At 49.2% G+C, this 21507-nt stretch overlaps 2 protein-coding genes across 2 annotated transcripts in view; one reads left to right on the forward strand and one right to left on the reverse strand.

The window, feature by feature from the left end:
• dock1 (dedicator of cytokinesis 1) overlaps positions 1-21507 on the reverse strand; it is a gene marked incomplete at both ends in the record, with an annotated part of 180827 nt that overhangs the window by 69398 nt on the left and 89922 nt on the right. The gene's annotated exons all lie outside the window — the stretch shown is intronic.
• Positions 2046-21365, forward strand: insyn2a (inhibitory synaptic factor 2A; the record flags this gene model as incomplete). Its single annotated transcript, XM_080541845.1, is given in 6 exon segments — positions 2046-2657; positions 2703-3190; positions 3192-3235; positions 3238-3478; positions 10013-10084; positions 21182-21365. Coding segments are annotated over 6 exon segments (1641 nt in total).

Here is a 21507-nt window from a genome sequence, read left to right on the forward strand (position 1 = left end):
GCCTGGCCCAAGGCTAAAGGGGATATGTAAATGTGTGTGTGTGCACGTGTGTGTTCAGCCCTGGCTGGCTCCCTGACCTGTTTATAACGGCTAAAGATACAAACCAGTGACAGGCAATCATTGGTAGGCAAACATTGGTGCACAAACACACACACACACACACACACACACACACACACACACACACACAGAGTTAATTGAATAATGCTGTACGGTGTGAATCCCATAATCTGATGTGAGAGAGGGACATGATACTCCATGGCTCCCAGGTAACTAGACAGGAAGATATGAAATAGGAACCCCCCGTGTCTGCAGTTGGTAGTAACCAGTCAGGGTAGAAAAAAGGTGGGGATAATTGTCCGCATCAGCATCTATATCAGTGTGGAATGTTTACCAAAAATCAGTATGCATAGGCCTTAGAGGGAGATGGCAGAGTCGTGATTGCATAGTTATGTCCCCACACTGATACCTCTCTGCTGTGGAGGAAGATAATGGATTGTCTTTGCACAAGCGATCACTCCTAGGGGTGGTGCTAGGCAGTTCTCAGTTCCCTAACCTCAAAACGTCTCTCTCTCTCTCTCTCTCCCTCCCTCCCTCCCTCCCTCCCTCTCTCTCTCTCTCTCTCTCTCTCTCCCTCCCTCCATCCCTCATGTTCTCCTTCTCTCTCTCACTCACTCACCCTTGTACATCACATATCACATGACACATACGTACACAGACATTCACATATCTCTTTACTACTGTATAAGCAGTGACATCAGATTCGGGGTGGGGTGGGGGGGTGTGATGTGTTGAAGTTGCTGAATCACCTGAGGTAGCAGTGCTGCCTGTCCTACTGTAGCTGCTGCTGCCCTGTCCTGTCCTCTCTGCCGGAGCCTGGTGGTGGTGCACAGCCACATGACTGATGGCCGCTGCCAGCACTCCCACACAAACTGAGACAGACACACTTATCAACTTAGACGGGGGTCACATTCAAATGGGGAGGGAGATTAAAAGATGCAATTAACGGGCAATGACAAACCAGTGAAAGGATGCAGACACACTTACTAAATTGGTGTCATCAGCTTCACAGGGAGCATGATTTAAGCAGGCATAAATAAGCTTCATTTTTAAGGTGTACTAAACCCCCCCCCCCCCCCAAACCCCTGCAGTCGTCCAGTCAATATAGGCTGATGGATTGACGAGTATAAACTGCGATAGCCGCGATGTTAATGAACTCCTCAGATGATCGACTCCACAAGGGTGACGTGGACAGTATGAAGATGACGAGGGAGCGTTTTCATTGTCTTACGTTTTACCAGAAGGGAAATGGCCGTGAGCTCTGTGGGATGTCTTGAGGTGCCAAAATTGTGATGTCATCAGTTCAGATTCAATAAGATGAGTGATGGTTGGTGGAAGACCTTATCAACAGCTACTGATTTGAATACTGTGGTTTTTAGGATGATATAAAAACAGAGGTCAGGGGTTAGCGCTTTCTCTTGTTCCTGTTTCCTGTTGTGAGGTTCTCGTCATGTCGTGAGAAGCATTATTTTGTGATTACTGGTGGTCCATGTCTCTCTCTCTCCTCCCCATTAGAATGTAACATTTTTCTATTAACTATTTGCCTTGGAATAGATAACTGTATAAGTATAGTGTAGACTGTATACGTATACAGCATTATTAAAGCCTTATACAGCATTATCTGATTCAATCTATTTTACTTTTCTTGTACTAAATAAGCACAGACTCAACAATTCTTTGCACCTAGAGATAATTACATTGGTGTCAGATTATCGATATTTGATATATTTGGCTATCAAGAAAATAGCCTTAAGTCGCTGCCAAACTTAACTTTGGAAACAGATTTTAATACAAATCCTACAAAGAAGTCTCAAACTTCCATACCATACTCCCCAGTACTGAAACTATGCATACAGGTAATCAATAATTGCTTAGGTATTCCACATCTCCCAGAGCCTGTGTCGCTGTGTGCTGGTGCATTGGCCTGTGTCGTTCATCACTAAGCCATTAACACTGTCCTTGTCTCTGCCCTGCTCTCAGGAACCATGGTGAGCAAGGAGGGCAGCAAATGCATGCTCACCAACTCTGAGTCGGACTCGGAGGCAGCGCCCTCACCCTCCGCCTCGCTGGCCCTGGAGGTGAAGTACGCCCAGGACCCCAGCCGGCAGGGCCAGGTGAGGAAGAGGAACAAGGCCCTGCAGGTCCGCTTCAAGGACATCTGCGAGGCGCAGAACGAGCAGAGGGAGGCCGCCCTGCAGGCGGCGGCGGGGAAGGGGGGCAAGCCCGTCTCCTACAAGGTGGCGTACCGCAAGTACATGACCGTGCCCGCCCGCCGCTCCATCCCCAACGTCACCAAGAGCACGGGCGTGCAGACGTCGCCCGACCTGAAGAAGCGCTACCAGACCTTCCCCTTTGAGCGCAAGAAGGGCCACACCATCAAGCACGTGGCGGCCGTGGAGAGCTACAAGGGCCAGAACAACGGCTTCGTCATTGACGTGAAGCAGCACTCCAAGGCTGCGGGGGAGGGCTTAGGGGACAGGGAGGAGGGCGGCGCCTGCGGGGGGAGCGGTGGAGTACAGATGACCAGGGCTCTGCTCCATACTAATGAGTGCATCGCCACAGTGGAGCAGCACGGCGCTGCAGCAGCAGCAGCAGCAGCAGCAGCAGCAGCAGCAGCAGCAGCAGGAGCAGCGGGCCATTGCTTAGACGGACCTAGCGGGGGCCGGTGCTCCGACTCTCTGCTGCTCAGCTGCTCGACAGACACAGACACGGACTGCCTGCCCAACACGCCCTGCACCACCAGCGGCCAGGCCTCCCAGGCCGACTACCAGATCTGCAGCGTCAAATCCAAACCCAGGAAAGGATTACAACACAGGGAGGCGGGGGTGGGGGACGCCCGGGACCGCTCGGGCGGCAAGCGGCAGCTGCTCAACTTCGAGGAGGGCTCGTCGCAGACCCTGCCGGACAGGGGCTCCAAGGTCACGGGCCCCATCGCCTGGAACTCTCTGACGCAGGTGGAGTGTCTGGACAGCCCGTCGGCGGCGCGCAGCAAGAGGAAGAAGGGCCTGCAGCTCAACGGGCTGCAGTCGCAGACGCTGCCGCGGGCCGCCGGCTGCACCACGCAGGCGCAGTGCCACGTGGGCCAGTTCTCCGCCCAGCCGCAGCCTCTGAGGGCCATGGAGGACCCTGTGGGCGGCGGTGGTGGGGGTGGCGGTGGGGGTGGCGGTGGTGCCGGCGGTGGTGGTGGTGGCGGTGGCAGTAGCAGTGGAGGTGGTGCTGGCGGTGGGGCTGAGGCGGCGGACGGTGGGGGCAACCCGGGGGAGGCCTGTAAGCAGATAGTGCCTGTGACCAAGGAGAAAGGGGATGTTAAAGCACAGCTCCAGGCCATGGAGAACCTGATCAGCTCCAGCCAGGAGACCATCAAAGTCTTACTGGGGGTCATCCAAGAGCTGGAGAAGGGAGAGGCCCACCGAGAGGGGTAAGACATGATGACTTATCTCATACTGGGGGAGGGGGGGGGGGGGGGGTGGGGGGGGGTCTTCCTGGAGTGATATTGGTTCACAAGAGAGGCTTGGCTGGGGATGTTTCCCTGCAGTCAGGGGTTAAATGAGGGAAACATCACAGACACTCAGTGCATTAATCATTTAGATGCTGTAGGAATCCTCTCTGCATGTGTTGCATCTCAAAAGCACTCTCCCCGGGATAAGCATGTGTGAGCCTAGCGGATAAGCTAGTTTATTCCATTTTCTTCCGTCGGTTTGCTGGTGCATGGTCAACAATAACCGAAAAAGCACTGAACGGAATAGAATAGAGCTGCTTTCTTCATGGATGTGGAAAAAGCCATAATACGGGGCTGTAGCCAGTCTCTCCGTCACCTGGATATGTGAGTCCCCGCTGTGCTATTACAGCACAATGTCCTTTTGTGATTTTTTTCCTCCAGAATATCGTATCATAGCAGAGAAGAGCCTGTGAGCTCAACGCCAACCAATCATCTCACTCAATTTGGCCCAAGTGGTTGGATGAGCTACGCGCTGAAACTCTGCCACTCTACTAAAGGCTGTATCCTAATGTAATCACAAAGCCAAGGTTAGCTTCCCTTTGACAAGAGTGCTTCTGTACTGTTCACTTAAAAAGCCAAACAAAATGTTTCACCTCTCTTGACAAAATGACAGTCGTTGGTGCATAAGGACATCTATCTATGAACCCCAAACTCGATCTTTGACTACCTTAAAAGGTATACAGATTTTTGTTCGAAAAATAGTGCTAAATGGCCATCGTAAACCAGTCGCCATCAAGGAATGAGAACACATGATGAAGGGCGTTCAGTGAAGAGTGCTGTATTTCGTCCAAACAAAGTATTTTCTAAAATCTGGTGTCGGGTAGGACATTGAACTTTACATGCCTATTTCTTGTTTGGTTCGTTTACAAGGATACACACATGTTTGGCCACGGTTTCACATTTTAAGGGCCAGCGGGGGCAGCGATACACAAAAACAACAAAACAACGTTGGTTTGCACACATAATGCATTTTGGTGGAATGAAGGCATGAAGTCGTGAATTGGCCAAATCATAACTGTACTAACACATATTTGTTGGTTGCCATGTCTGGATGTGTTTATTGTTAATCTAGCGAACCCAGAGTCTGTGAAAAACCCATTTGCTGTCTGAAGGAAATGGAGTCGACAGTATACAAAGGGGAACTAGATACAATCGACTCTGCTGGCATAGTTGAGGATTCTCTATCCACTGGGATGAAACAAACCATATGGCCAATTTGTTCTGCACCTGAGTGAATCGCTGACGGACACGCTCAGATCACTATCTCCCTCTAACCAGCGCCACAGGCAGAAAGCATCCAAACAATCACCATCACACACAGACACACACACACTCTCTCACCTAGTCCAAAACCTCACCCACACACACACACACACACGCACGCGCACGCACACACACACACACACACACACACACACACACACACACACACACACACAAACACAAACAGTCCTCAGGGAAAAACACACACCTGCACTCTCTTAGGCGATAGCCAGCAGGTACACACTGACTCATCAAAAAAACTCTCAAAAGAAGATAATAAACACAACAAGCATCCTCTTCATCTAAAGGTGAATTCCAGTTTACACAAGTAAATAGGCAATTATATCCTTTGGCTCAATCTTCATGAGCAAATCTTAATCCCCTTATCGCTACACTCATATAACTGTGTTGGAGCAGAGTGAAAATAGGTATGGTGGTTAGCCATCTCTACTGAGACTGGCACGTCACTCTTATGAGATAGAGAGTTAGTGGCAGCCAGCGGAGTGAGTGTGTGTATGTGTGTGTGTGTGTGTGTGTGTGTGTGTGTGTGGGGGGGGGGGGGTACTGTAGGTAGGGTGACTTATCCCATAAGGACCCATTACCTGGCCATGCCACAGCGATGACAGGGGACAACCCTCAGTGATGTGTGGGAGACAGACACGCTTCCATCCGTGTCGGCGATCAAAACTAAAACTAATTGTCTCGCAAAAGCCACTGGCTTGCCTCCTGTAGCTGGGACATCATCAGCGGACAGATGCACCACGGCCTGATGTACATGTCAGAGGTCTGATAGTCGCTACAGGACACCACCGCTTTAGATGCAGAGCAATCTGGGTGTCATAGAGTAGTCGCTCTATGAGTACAGGGCTGCAAGGGAATTTTCCTGGCTACACAGTGTACAAGTTTTTTTACCTTTGCCTGCTTGCCGGCTCTGTCATCATGTGAAGCGCATTGAGTCACATCTTGTGAGAAATGCGCTATACAAATAAAACTTGATATGATTTGATTCTTCACTTCTGACAACATAATAACAATAATAATAATAATAATAATAATAATATTATACACACTATATTATAATAATAATAATAATAAAATAAAATAAATACAAATAACATTTTAAAAAGCTATATTCCTTTCACAATAGAACGATGTGGTAATAATGTACTAGAGGAGTACCTACTACTGCACACTGTTGAAACCCTTTGATACTAAATCTTAAGCTGCCGGTACTTCTAACTAAGCCACCCTTTGATACATCTGGTCTACATTTTCAATTTCCAAAGCCACAGACAGAGAATTGTATTTTGTTGCAAGCGAAGCACAAATTCTAATACTCTTGTCACGGCACATTAGCTGCATTCTCTCTTTGCAGAAATGTCACTCGGCCAACAAATAAGAAATGCCCACAGGCTGTAGGTGAATTGTGAGCACAATTATGTCTGTTACATTACGGCTCGCTTCAATTTATCATGTAAGCGAGTGCTCTCGCACTGAGGTGCTTTATTGGAAAAACACAGACATACGCGCAAATATATAATATACCCTTTAGACACAACCTCACTCTCTGGCCTAATGTAGTGTTTCTGAAGAACACGACACGTCACACATTATAGACAAACTGGAAAACCGAAGACATAAAACAAAATGGGACATTACCAAAAGCATTCATATCTTTTCCAGACAGGTAAATAGTCATTCCAATATTCTAACTTCACACCGGTAGGGAGGGAAAGAGGAGGCGATGGTCAAAGTCCACAAGCTGTGTCTAGCTTCTATCATTCCCAGAACCAAAGAGACATGAGTCATGCCACCATGTCCGTTATAACAATGGATTAAACGATTGCTTTCCATGTTAAGAAGAAGTGATCCTGAAACATCTCCTGTTTCCTGGCTGGAGCTCAGCTCTGTTGAAGGGTGGTCCCCTGAGTCCGGACGGCTGATCAGTGTGTCCCAGAGAGATAGAGAGCGAGAGAGAGAAAGAAAGAGAGTGAGAGGGTATAATTAGAATCCTCCTATGCCGTCCCATTATTCACAGATTATCTGTGCAGACCTTGCCAGGTTGTTGGGGGGAGGGGAGTTGAAGGAGGGGGGAGGCGGGGGGGTTGGAGGACACGGATCGTCTTTGAGGAAAGTTGATGTCTCCTGGCAGCCCTGGGGAGGCTGGCCAAGATCAGGCCCCGTGTGTCTTCTCACAGCATGCGCGCACACACACACACGCACACGCACACACGCACACACACACACACACGCACGCACGCACACACTCACACACTCACGCGCGCACGCACAAACGCACACGCACATACACACACGCGCACGCACAAATGCACACGGACACACACGCGCGCGCACACATACACACACACACACACACACGGACACACGCACACACACACACACACGCCAAGAGCACAGCGGTGCCTTGGGGGCCATGCTGTGCAGACGTAGAGATGAGCACTCTGTGCCGTACAGTCCGGTACATCATCACCTGCCCTGATCTCTGACAGAGCTGTGAATAAACCTGCTGCACCAGCACCATCAGCGGTTCTCACCCTGCCTCAATTAATCACCTTCCATCGGATGGAGAGAGACTATTTTTGAGTGTGTGTACCTCTGCCTCCCCTCTCTCCGGGGGGGGAGGCAGAGACCTTTGGGAGCGCTCATCTCGCGGTGCGGTGCGTGTGAGTGTATAAATATATTGTTAATGGCACATTCGGTTTTGTTCTCCTCTGGGAGGTCAGTTGAAATGAGCTCTGCTCTTACTTTTCCTTATCAACAACTATGGGGGGGGGGGGGGGGGGGGGGGTGTCGGGGGGGTGAGAGGGAGGAGGGGAGGAATGGGAGAGAGAGAGAGAAGGAGGGAGGAAGGGAGAGAGGGGGAGAGAGAGAGAGAGAGAGAGAGAGAGAGAGGAAAAAAGAGAGAGATTTGAAGGACGAGTCAGTGGCCTGGCCACCCCATCAACGTTATCGATCCAGCCATCTGGGCGTAAGTGAAGGCGAGGTTGACCTTCCCGCTGCGGGCCGTTATGAGAGCCACCCCTCTTTCCTGGCACCCTAGGCATCAGTGACAGCCGTTAATTACAAAATGGAGCCGTGCTGCGAAAATCTACTTTACTTACTTTTTACAGCCATCTGACCACATCGTCCGCCCCCACCCCCTGCCCCCACCCCCCGCCCTCTTTCCCCCCTGGCCAAATAGCTATATTGATATCAACACCAGTCATATAACTGCTGGATATTAAAAACAGCAGCAGACCAGGGGGAGGAGAGATGTACGCCAATGTTAATTTGTATTGCTACTTTAAGTCTGCCCAGGCAGCGTGACGCTACCGCCTGGGGATGGTAGGAAGGGAGGGGGGAGAGAGAGGAAGAGAGAGAGAGAGATAGAGAGAGAGAGGGAGGGAGAGAGAGATAGAGAGAGAGAGAGGGAGAGGGAGAGGGAGAGAGACAGAGAGAGAGGGAGAGGGAGAGAGATAGAGGGACGGAGAGAGAGAGAGAGAGAGAGAGAGGTGAAGGCATTGAGAGGTTGTGTGTGTGTGTGTATGTGTGTGTGTATGTGTGTGTGTGTATGTGTGTGTGTGTGTGTGTGTGTGTGTGTGTTCGTGAGCGAGCTGACGCGGCTGCTAAAGCACTGGAGCACTCCACTCTGATGCTATCCCTTCCACAACACGCCGCCGACTTTTCATTAGGATTACTTTGCTTTGACGGCCTTCATCCCTCTCGTTCCTCATCCCACCACAGATACGGCTTGTATCAGGCGGCCTATGAGGCGGTCAAGTGTGTGAGTGTGTGTGTGTGTGTGTGCGGGGGGGGGATGGGTTTAAGGAATTATCCCAGCGATATTCATTGTGCTCACAGACTAGCGTTGCACAGTTGCTGCAATGCAACTCTTGGGATTTAACAGCATGCGATTTAACAGCGAGGCTAAAAAAAATAAAAGTAGGAGCTTTCTTATGATGTCTCTTCTAATGCCTAACAAGCCCCAGCCGACACCAGATCCAGCCTACAGCTGCAGCGTTCAACCACCCGGCGTCCAACACAAAGACACCAACAGTGTCAGCATCCGAGTCTCGTTGGTCTGGAGTTGACTCCTGCTTTAATGGTAAATGGACTGCACTTATATAGCGCTTTTATCCAAAAGCGCCTTACAACGCTTACAGCCTCTCATTCATCCATTCACACACACATTCACCCCCCCCCTCTGCTTTAGATGTTTGCGGAGCAGAGTCCGCGGCGTGTCCATACTCGGTCCATTACTACTCAGTTCAGAGCGGGGGAACCTCTTCCTGTCGATCTATACCCACCGCTGTGAAGCACAAATACAAACATGGCAAATCCAATAAGAAAGCTTCTCGACGCCGTTCAAACACCGTTCATATTATGACACCGTGTCGAGATCCCCCCCGCCTCGGGGGTCTGTACAGCGCTAACGAGAGTCTGAGACCCTCGGTCACCAACGAGGCTCGTCACACTGACAGGCGCCCAGGGGGGAGTCAAGGGTCCACTTAACAATGAATAACAATTGTAGGTAAAAAAAGAAAAAAAAGAAAGAAAAAAAAAAAAAAAAAGATTGCATAATCACAAAACCCAAATGTAATCGAATGAAAACGTGGCTACGAGGTGCAACGAAGGAAGGGTATCAAAATGTGTGTGACCTGCTATCAAATGTCAAATGAATAAATCCTGAACAAAGCGGTCGGGTTTTTTTTACCTGAAAATACCCTTTCAGACTGAAAAAGTCCAAGCCTAGCAAAAATGTCAAGGTCGGATAGAGACAAACACTAACTTTTTGCACGTGGCGATCCCCAAAAAAAGCAAACGCCGACCAGGGACGCCCGAGGCAGGCAGACATAGGAGGGGGGGGGGGGGGGGGGCTGGACGGGATCTCTCTCCAGTCAGTGTGTCTTAGTGACTGACGCTCCTCTCTCACATACAACCACTCCAAATCCCACACACACACACTTCTCTCTCCTCATCATGCCCCTCAATCAATCCTCCCGCCCCCCAACCCAGACCAAAACAACTTAGGAGAGAAAGGGGCGGGGGGGGGATAGAAGTCCTCTCAGACCGTGTTAAATATGGCTCCTTAATGAGGAGAGACAAACCAGACGAGACAGGCGGCAAATGGGGAGGGAGCGTCTAAACAAGCCCTGTAATGACTCATTCCCACTCTTATCTCTCCCGCAGCCTCTCCTATCGAACCGGACAGGACACGGCCAACTGTGACACGTGTCGGAACAGCGCATGCATTATTTACAGGTTAGTTGCCTTATTCCCTCTTTCCAAAGACTGTTGGGTTAGTGTGGCTCTGCTAGTCCTTTCTCATCAGGGGGGGGGGGGGGGCTGGGGGGGGGCTGAGTGGAGAGGAGGCGGGGAGCGCTGAAAGCCTAATGTCTGTGTGTGTATGTGTGTGTTTGTGTGTGTGTGAGAGGAGAGAGTACCAGGTGACATCTACACGCACGTGCACACACACACACGTGCACACACACACACACACACACACACACACTGTCACGCTGTGAAGGGTACCTGACCGCTGTGAGTTTAGAGCCGGTGAGAGACTAAAAGGGCAAATGTGCGTGAGGGATGACTGAGAAATATGCTGACGCACGCAGTACTGTCAGAGGTGAGGACGGGACATAGAGATAGGGAGGGAGGGAGGCAAGCAGGGAGGGAGGGAGGCAGGGAGGGATGGAGGGAGGGAGGTAGGAGGGGGTTTAACCTCAGTTAAAGGAGCTTTGGAGAGGCTCGGGGCGGCTCTATCTCCCGCTTTTCTCAGCTGTTACTGACGTGTCTCCGTGGTGATCCAGAAGCCCCCCCCGCCTGCCGTTTGGGGGGAACGACTCCATGTCCCACGTCCCCCAGAGGGTGACGGCCATGGCCGGCCCAGGCTCTGACACCCCCGTCCTCTGACATGCCTGTCATCAGGGGCGTTCCGCCCGGACACGCAGGGTGATTCATAGCCAGCAGGTCCCTGGGGCCCCCTGCAGGCCTCCCGTGACATAGCCAGGGAATGGGTGTGATGTGTGTGTGTGTGTGCGTGCGTGTGTATGTGCATAAGAGAGAGAGCGAGAGAGAGAGTATGAGTGTATGAGAGAGAGAGAGAAAGAAAGAGGGTATGAGTGTATGAGAGAGAGAGAGAGAGAAAGAGAGAAAGATAGTATGAGTGTAGGAGAGAGAGAGAGAGAGAGAGAGAGAGAGAGAGAGAGAGAGAGAGAGAGAGAGAGAGAGAGAGAGAAGGAGAAAGATAGTATGAGTGTATGAGAGAGAAAGCCAAGGACCGGTATCTGTGACAGAGCACTCTCCCAGAGCCTGAAGAGGCTTTTAAATCAAACACCGTCTCCCTGTACCAGACGGACGAGCCTCCGGACGGAATAAAGGAGCTTTTTAAGAGAAAGGAGAGCTCAATTTTTATTCACTTCACTTTGATGACGGCGGCTGATAAAAGGCCATTGTGTTCTAATGTGGAGGATGTTTTAACCTCACCAAAATGTTCCGCCGCGACCTGGGCCTACACCCAGGCCAATGACATGGCTGGAGGGTGTAGAGAGAATGAGAGAGAGGGAGAGAATGAGAGAGAGAGAGAGGGAGGGAGGGAGAGAGAATGAGAGAGAGGGAGAGAATGAGCGTGAGAGAGAGGGAGGGAGAGAGATTGAGAGAGAGGAAGAGGGAGAGAGAGAGAGAATGAGAGAGAGTAAGAGAGAGAGAGAGAGTTGCGGTACAGCCAAGAATCTCTCCAGATGACACTGCGATAGGAGAGCAGAAATAAAACAGCAGTCCTGTTTAAGGACAGGGCCACGGGGGCAGCACACATCCTGGCTTACGGGAATGCTCAAGAGGAGAGGGGGCGACAGCACAGGAGGGTGTGGGGGGGGGGGGGGAGGGTGCGAGAACAAGATGTGGGATTTAGGTACAGGGCCTTCGTCATAAATTAGTCAGCCATCTTGCTAACACCGTGTGACCTCCCAGCAGCCCCTGGGAGGGAGAGGGGGGGTCAGGCGACGCTATATTTAGGTTGACTAGTCTTCGCCCTGGCGTCCCCTCTTTGTTCCCAGCTCCGCAGCCTCCCACCGGCAGTGACAGCACAGCACCTCGGGGACGACACACAGCCTCAGCCCGACACACAGCCTCAGCCCGACGCCGGGAACCCGGGAACCAAGCTGATAGAATTGCTAATGACGAATAGGAAATCGCGTTAAAAATATGCGATTCCTTTTTTTGTCTTTTTTTTTGTCTTTTTCTTTTAAGGAGCTGTAACTGTTTCTTGGCAGCACTGTTCTCGTGTCTTCAGCTCACACAGCAGTAGAGAGACAACTTAGATATGTTATATCTCTGTATTATATCGGTTTCACTTTAAAGGTAGTGGCGGATATGCACGTATGCACGCACACACACACACACACACACACACACACACACACTCACACACATACACACATACACACACGCACGCACAATTAACTATTGAGTAGATTGTCAGTGTGCATTAGTCTTGGGAGTGAGGGGTATGATAAGCATTTCTCTCACGTCCGTTCTCGTCAGGCAGGACCCTGAAGAGCTGCTCCTCTGGGAATACAATATAAAGGCAACATGTCAGAGTATTGATGGGATATCTAAAGATGAAAGTCAGCTCAATTTAGTCACGTGACTTGCAGCAACTTGCTCTATTTTGGATCTGCATTAATGGACCACTGCATTAATAACCCTCTCCTACCCGTCTGTCATCACTAAACAATGAGGACAAATACAATTTCGCAAAAATGCACTTCAGTCCTGTGTTCTATATGATAATATTGTCTATAATACAACACGATTCAGCATGTATGGCGTTGACGTTTGATTGAAGTTCGGTTGACATTTGACAGGGCAAGTTGTGCGTGCGGAATAGGTTTGACGGTAAGACACAGAATCAAATATAGAAGTCTCATTCACACTGGCAAAGGATTAAAACACAATCTAATTACGTAAAGCTCCATGCAAACAATCCCGCTGGAGGTGGAGAAATACAGTTTATACAAATATGAGGTGTGTCAAACACAATTACTTGACAGAGCACGAACACACACACACACACACACACACACACACTCTTTCTGTCACCATTACAATTCTCATCAAAGGCTGCTGTAACATATAGGGATATGAAGAGCATTTGTGTCTCTGTGTGTGTGTGTGTGTGTGTGTATATGTGTTTGTTAATGGAACAGGAAGGCAGCATGCAGGGGTAAATCACTTAGTCCTCTGTTGATGATGAAACTAGCTTACTGTCCAGACTTACCCCCGGGCATATGGGAGCATAAATCATCTTAATGTAGTTTAGCATTGGAGCCAACCATCTGCACCATTCAGCATAATCAAATACTCCCAAGAATAATTGCAATCGTACATTAATATAGTGTCCATAAGTCTCCGCTCAGATCAATATCAATGTCTATGGGCATCAACCTGAATACACAATGTTGCCGTGAGTGCTCTCCAATTCCATTCATCTGCCCTGATTTTCTTCAGTTGCCCTGGCAATTCCATCCTCTCGTTCTCTGTCTCTCTCTCTCCATCCCTCCCTCTCTCCTTCCCTCCCCCCCTGTCCCGCCCCCTCCCTCCCTCCATCTCCCTCTAGCAGCAACGGTTCTATTGAGCATTGCTTAATGTAATGTGCATGGCGTCTAGATAGAATGAGAAGGAACGGTAAGAATTATTATTGCATCTTACTGGGGGTGATCCGTAATCTGGGGGATCTGAAAGCGAGAGGGGAGGGGGAGAGAGAGTGAGAGAGAGAGAGAGAGAGAGAGAGAGAGAGAGAGAGAGAGAGAGAGAGAGAGAGAGAGAGAGAGAGAGAGAGAGAGAGAGAGAATGTGAATTGCCATATCAAGACCGGGATGGCATGAAAGAGGATTTGAGAAGCATTCAATTTATTTTAAGACCAGTGCTTTAAGCCACGATGCGTCTTGAAGCTTTGTTCATGTGGGAACCCTGTAATCTCATTTTATCCCTCGGCTTTGATATGGGTTAATGTGTTGATCAAACACGGAGATGGATCTAAGTGCTGCTGATTGAGGTAGCAGATTTGGGGGTTGAGGGAGGAGAAACGCAGGACGCCCAGTCGTAGCCATGTCTGGCGCCCTGACAACCGTTCGCTCAACACTCAACCACCATTACGCCTCCATCCCTTTTGAACTCGTCATTGGCCTTCATGCCCTGCAGGAAAGTATCAGACGACTACCGGAATTGTTTCGCGTTCGTGTCGACGGTTCTCTGACAGAAGGCGGATTTGAAAATAAGAAAGAAATATATGAAAAAAAGTAATAAGGGAAAAAAATAATAATAATCCTGCCTGTTGAATACCGTGATGTAGGTGAAGGGCGAACCCGTGAACCCCCCTAAACATGAGATGAAGAAAATCAATTAAGTGGTTAGGAAATCAATTAAGTGTTGCTAAAGGCTGGTGGAGCTGATTACACTGTGGCACGTGGAGCTGGCAGGAGGGCAGGGGTGGGGGGGGGCGGGCTCTGCAGAGGAGATATCTCTTCTTTGTGAAAAGTGGAATGATGTGGGGGTTTTTCCACAAAGACACCAGACAGTGTTCGCTTTTGACGGTGGCAGCTGGTTGCCATAGATACCAGAGTGATACTTGCAGGGCCTGACGGGTGGATGTCAAGCGGATGAGGGGGGTGTGTGTGTGTGTGGTACAGTGCGTGTGTTTGTGTGTGTGCGTGCGTTAGGGGGGGGTGTGCTGGTGGGTGCTGTCCATACCCACAGACAGACTTGTACTATCTACTACGTAGTGGACTGAGGAAAACCCTCAGGTGCCTTTACTGTGTGTGTGTGTGTGTGTGTGTGTGTGTGTGTTCTGTACTGCCATGTCCTCCCTGGACAAATGGAGGAGAGGCTAAACACTAACAAGGACCAAAGTGCCCCGCTGAGTTTGTTCTGACTCAACGACTCACTCAGGGGACACAGGGCGGGCGTGTGTGTGTGTGTGTGTGTGCGTGTGTGTGTGTGTTTGTGGAAAAGAAAACAAAATGGAGCATCGTCAGCCGGGACGTTCAGCGACAGAGCCCCCCCCCCCCCCCCCCCCCTGCCTCCCCTCCCCTCCCCTCCTTCCGACAGCTCTACGAGGATATGCTGATAAGCGGGACAGAGCTACAGGATAATGAATCTTTCATTAAAAGGGGCCTTCTGAATATTCTTTCAAATGTGGAGAGATGATTATCTCCTCACTGGGTCCCTTTTCTAATGAGGCCGCGCATGGAAATGGCTTTTATACCCGGTCCCCGGACGCTTTTTCCCGCGTTCTGAATTCCCGGGCCCGACGGCTGACGTACGGTGGTGGCGGTGTGATGCCGCTGACGGACGGCGAGGCATATGGGCTCAGAAGATTAGGACGTTAAGAAAAGACATCCGGCTTGTCAGCGATGCGATGTCACAGTGAGATACGGTGTCGCAGAATAACAAACCGTGGGAGCGAGCGAGCGGAGGAGGAGTGTGTATCTGACATCTAACATGTGTTGTTCAGATATCCACTGGAGAGGGGTGTGTGTGTGTGTGTGGGGGTGGGGGGCTTTTAAAAAACTGTCAGTAATACGTCAGTCGAGACCCTCTCACACTGACAAGGCAATAATGCCTGTCCTGTAGCCTACCATGAGGCTGGGACCAAAGTCCACACAGAATCAGACTCTTTCTATTCAACATCTTAAAATTAACTTCCCCCCCATCTCGACAAGGGTGATAGCAGATGATATACTTTGGGATGACAGACAGATGTTTTCCACCCCTGAGATGCTCCAAGGTCATGCAGGAGCAGCTTAACCTTTCCCTCTCTGACCGGAGGTGCCAGGGATATCAGCCGGGGCTTCCAGTAAACACGGCAGGGAGACGAGAGGGAAAACCACGTATGAACCACCGACACACCAGAAAAACACCACACACCAAATACAACATACAGGAAAAAAAAACTCTCGCTGTATCGAGCAGTGTCGTGTGGGCAGAACAAAAGTGGGTTTGGAGAGGGCAGTAGGACGACTGCAGCGGAGGCCGCCACGGTGTAGAAATCGTAGGCCGATTTTTCCCTCATCCCTCCATTCCGCTCCATGCGTTCCCATTCCACTGTCCTCCCGTTTTCTACAAGCGCCGGCCTTCACCGCTGGTGTAGAGTACAGTCATACAAATGGTTTCCGCTACGGTTAACAAGCTCTGGCGCTCCTGCTACATATTCTATTGTTGACATAGAGGACGGCATAATAGCAGAGCGAGTGGGATGAGGAGCTTAGAGGAGGAGGAGGAGGAGGAGGGGGAGGAGGAGGAGGAGGAGAGGAGAGAATGCCATATCCCTGTCACGCCGTCAATGAATGGAGCGACTTCACATAAAAAAAAAACACCCTGGCTGTAAGTCTTATGCACGCACGCACGCACGCACGCACGCACGCACGCACGCACACACACACACACACACACACACACACACACACACACACACACACACACACACACACACACACGCACACACACACGCACACACACACACACACACACACACAGGAGTCAGAGAGCGCAGAGGGAGGGACGTGTCTATCAAATCCTACTGGAGTTTAATTAGTACAGGCACGGGAAGAGTGAGACATTCAATTGCGTCGTCGTTTTTTTTCTCTCCCCACAAAACATGAAAATGTACTTCGCCGGGGAAGCCAGTGAGATTGATACGACCAGTCATACCCTTAATGTGGGTGCCGTGTCACTCCTACTGGCAGACAGACAGTTACGGCTAGATTGTCGTCGTGCCGTGTGAAGTGTACTGACCTCGTTCTATCTCGGCATGGGGGGGAAAGCCTGGGATGCTGTTCCGGCAGATTCTAATGATCATGATGTATGTAATGATGGCGTCTAGACGGTAGCGACACACACTGTACACTGATTAATAGTACCACAGCAATATTACTTCTGTAGCGCAGAGGCTGTAATGGAGGAATAAAGGAGCCATCCTGTTAGGTAATGAAATTACCTTATTCCTTATCCAGATAATCTGATGTAATGTCCTCTCGTGCGCGTGCACAGAGACACGCACGCATACACACACACACACACACACGCACACACACACACACAGACGCGCACGCACGCACGCACACACACACACACACACACACACACACACACACACACACACACACACACGATTGGATTGATAACAGCATACTGTAATTACAAGCCTGTACAGAATGATGAATTCCTAATAGCAGTTATATTTCACCCATTTGTGACATAACAGTAATGTACATTGATCATCCTATTGTATAAAGAAAAATATCCTCAAGGGTGGAAATATTTCATAGTCCTATTTAAACGCGTACGGCTGTAATGGAAATAATGAAACGTCGAGATAAAGTCGGCACAGCCTGTGAATTCCAGGTTCTTTTTTGGGGGGGGGGGGGGGTTTCGAAGCCACACTACGCTAAAACAGGCTCATCTTCCTCATCTCAAATCATCCTCTTCATCTCAACTCATCTTCTTCATCTCACTCATCCTCTTCATCTCAACTCATCTTCTTCATCTCACTCATCCTCTTCATCTCAACCTCACTCATCCTCTTCATCTCAACTCATCCTCTTCATCTCAACTCATCCTCTTCATCCTCTTCCTCCTCTTCATCTCAGAATTGAATGAATTCAGGACATGTCCGTCGTCTCAGGGCTCTTCGCGGGCCCTTATTTTTACATCTGAAAATCAATCTTGGCGTGGGGCTAAATCTAACAAAACGTCTGCCGTGTCTGATGCGAGATTCTCCTCAAAACAGGATTGTACAGGGACCTGGGGGATAGGGTGTTCCAACAAGGCTTACACACGTGTGTCTTCAATATCGCATATTGTAATGATATCCCATTGCAACCTGAACAGCATTTTTGCACCACTGTTCTACTGCAGTACGACTGGTCCCGCTGTAGTACGAGAAAATCAATTCTGATTCTGATTGTGGTTCTTCCACGTGAGCATACTGTATGCCCAGTTTTCGCAATATCAGAATCTGGGAACACGTTTTTAAAAAGCTCACCTATGCCATCGTTGCTGTTGTAGGATAGTTGTTTAGCTGCAGTATTTAGCGCCCACAGCACCTCCGCTAGCTCAAGCTTGTTTGCTATCTGGGTGTTCTCCAAAACGTTCTCACCGGGGGCTGCAAACTAGTGTTTATTGATTCCAGTTTATTTCCATACTATTGTTGGGGGCGGCGGGGGGGGAACTGATTATTTATGGATAATTAGCATACTGCTTACGTTACAGACCGGACATTTCCTCAAACGCATTTAAAGGCAATACAGAGAAGTTATGGTAATTTCCAAATCCGAATATCCTAATCCTTATTTAAGGCCTTAAATTCGGATCAACTGTGAGACTTTCTAAGACCCCGCGGGAACCCTGCATCAGGGTTTCCGTTAGAAAAATTTGCCGTCGGACATCGTGTCCGGGAAGAATTCGATTTACCGGACAAACGTGATATATTCCGGTCAGCATATTAAAATATAACATTTTTTTTTTTTTTCAAAATCATATATTTTTTTTCTCCAAATCTAATATAGCTGTTTGTCGCGGTGATTACTGTTGTGTAGCGGCCTATATATGCCATTTAATGTCTATTTCTCATCCGATACGATTAGATGCGAGCTATATAATATATAATAATATAACATGATTTGACGCATGCGCGCTATGCCATGCGTCAAATCCAGCGCTGAACGGGTCCAGCGCTGAACGGGCGCCTCACTGGGAACTGAACAGACAGCATCGATCAATGAACGGACTCCACATTACGTTAACTGAAGTTTGTTAAATTGTTTGGGATTAATGTGAGTTTTCTATTTTCTCTTTACAGTTTTATCCTTTTTTTTTTTAATCAATAAAACAACGTCATTTCTATAAGTCTCGCTGGTTGGGAAGGCATTTCGTTTAGCTCGGGAGTATGACAATGGGAAGAACATAACTGTTTATTGAGAAACAATTGATAGGCAGTCTGGGATACGTATATAAAGAAATACCACAATGTCTAGATGTATAACATTTTATTGAACAGTAACAGTGCAAGCATGTAGGCTACGGGGAACAGGGATTTTGGTCAGTAGGTCCTTTGTACAGAGGGCGTTTCTCTCCGACAACGCGTTCCCAGGTACCATGGAAGTCATAGGTAGTCCAGCACACTGACAGACAGACAGACAGACAGACAGACAGACAGATAGACAGACAGACAGACAGTCAGCTTACTTCTACCCTTTTGAGTGGAATTACTCCTTTAATTAGCTGTTAGCCATCTCAAAGCCCCCTGAGCTGCTCGTCAACACTGAGAATAGACCACATTATAGAAACCAAAACACCGTTTTTTAAATCCACAGGGAATAACCGAGAGTGTAAGGAAAGGCACACCCAGCGCTGTCAGTGGTGGGGAGACTTGAAGTGGCTTTGCTTGATTTCCATCACAGATTCAAGGATTGAAACACTGATGAAAATAGGGAGTAATAGTGATGGGATTATTTTAGATTATTTTAGATTAGATTAGATTAGATTAGGTGAGATTCAACTTTATTGTCATTGCAGAGTACAAGTACCAGACAACAAAATGCAGTTTAGCATCTAACCAGAAGTGCAAATAGTGATATAAAAACAAACACTTAACTTTCGGGGAAACTGCTAAAATAAAATAAATTAAATAAATTAAAAAAGAAAGCGACTATTAGCACCGCCGAATGACAACAAACGTATGAGTAATGAGTAAAACAATGTCACTTTTATAGTATGTTGTTTAACTTGCCGTTCGGTCGCCATGGCTCTGGTGTGTGTAGCAGCTTCAGCTAGCTGGCTGGAAACTTCTAGGGGTGCGTTCGTAAACACGCTCTGAGAGCGCCGGAGCGCACGCTGGCTTGATGTCACAGAGCGACCGAGTCGTTCGATTGGACGAGAGGCGTTCCGCGAGTGCTGATCGGATTTCCAGAGCGTGTTTACGAACGCACCCAGCCAGCTTTAGCGAATTGTATTCAAAGGGAATTATTTTCACCGGACAATATGTCCGACGACTTTTCAATTTGTCGGACTTCACCAAATTTTACCGGACAAAGACCGGTAATTGCCGGTTAACGGAAACCCAGCCCTGCATACAGCAGTAGGCCTCTCTCCCCCCCCCTAGTCTGCTATGAGAGCGTCTCAACCACTCACGCCCTGGATAGACGAGAGGAGCGTGTCAGGGTGTTTAACTAGGCGAGAACGACAAGCAACAACCAGACCGCCGTCAGAGAGAGGAAGGACCGGATTCGCCAGTCGTACGAGACGCCGCAATCGGGACGGCATCCGAGACCGGCGCGCTAACAGGGGGTGGCGAGGCGATCCAGATTGGTTCCGGGGGGGCTGTTCGTCTTGGCGAGGCTGCGGCCGTCCCGCTGACTCCCTCTGCGTGTCGTCTCTTTCAAGCCGCCGCGGCTTCACGCTGCTGGAAAAACACCGTCAGTCAGACGCGCTACGGTGTCTACGGCCCGCCGCGTTCCGCCCTCTCGTGTCTCCGCGGGCGAATTCAATATCACTTTCATAAGCTTTCATCAGGGAACGGTCTTATCTAACGCAGAGCTGCAGCCAGAGGTCGGAGTTCAGAGGTCCGTGTTTTAGTGCATCAAATTAATCCTTTTTGTTTTTCTCTTTTTTAAAAAAGATTCCTTTCTCTAGTGACGGAAATCAATCGTTCTAAAAATACAAAAGTATTTCCCTGTGCGAGTCGTGACAAGAATGCTGTTCACACAACAAAAACGACAACACCAATAACAACAACATCCACAACCGGGTTGCCGGATGTGTCTATATAAAATGGTTAAATCACAAAAACATTAGCCAGAGTCCTAGAAGTGAAATAATGGAAGAAATGTAGGTCACTCCTGTGGCTCGGGCCGGGCTGTGGATGACTGTCTACAGAGGTCAAGAGAGAATAGGTGGTTGAGTGGATACTTAACATGAATAATGGTCTAGACGGCCAAGCAAGATGGGCCACTGAGATGGCTCACTTTTGATCGAAAAAAGCTGTGTGTGTGTGTGTGTGTGTGTGTGTGTGTGTGTGTGTGTGTGTGAGCGTGCGTGCGTGCGAGCGAGTGAGTGAGAGAGAGAGAGGGGGGAAAAACAATATAAAAGTGAGTGTCTGTGTGTCTCCTTTGGGAATGAACCAGTCCTTGCAGAGGGAACACATTACGTGCAAATATTATTCAGCGCGCCCAGCGGAGGCTCGCTCGCCTGTGGTTCTAATGTCAATGTGTGTGGCAATCAGAGAGAAAGACCCTGTGGATCTCAATGTGTTTTTTTCTCTTTCTCTTTCTCTCTCTCTCTCTTGTCTCTGTGCTGCAGTGTAGAGCTGGACTTCAAACAGCAGGAGGACAAGCTGCAGCCGCTGATGAAGAGGCTGTGGCCCACCGAGGACACCCACTTCTCCTCTCTGCCTTACCCCCAGGAGGCCTTCACCTCCACCCCCAAACGCAAGTCCAAAGCGGAGTCCAAGAAGCACGCGCGCTGGAAACTCTGGTTCCTGTGAACACGGACGCATACACACCTCCATTCGAGCGCACACGCCCACCACACGCCCACACACACACACGCACGCATATGTGTGCTTGAGCACACACACACACACACACACACACACACGCATACATGTGCATAAGCACGCACACACA

This window comes from Nansenia antarctica (genome assembly GCF_963989245.1).
Source record: "Nansenia antarctica genome assembly, chromosome: 11".
Classification (NCBI taxonomy): Eukaryota; Metazoa; Chordata; class Actinopteri; order Argentiniformes; family Microstomatidae; genus Nansenia; species Nansenia antarctica.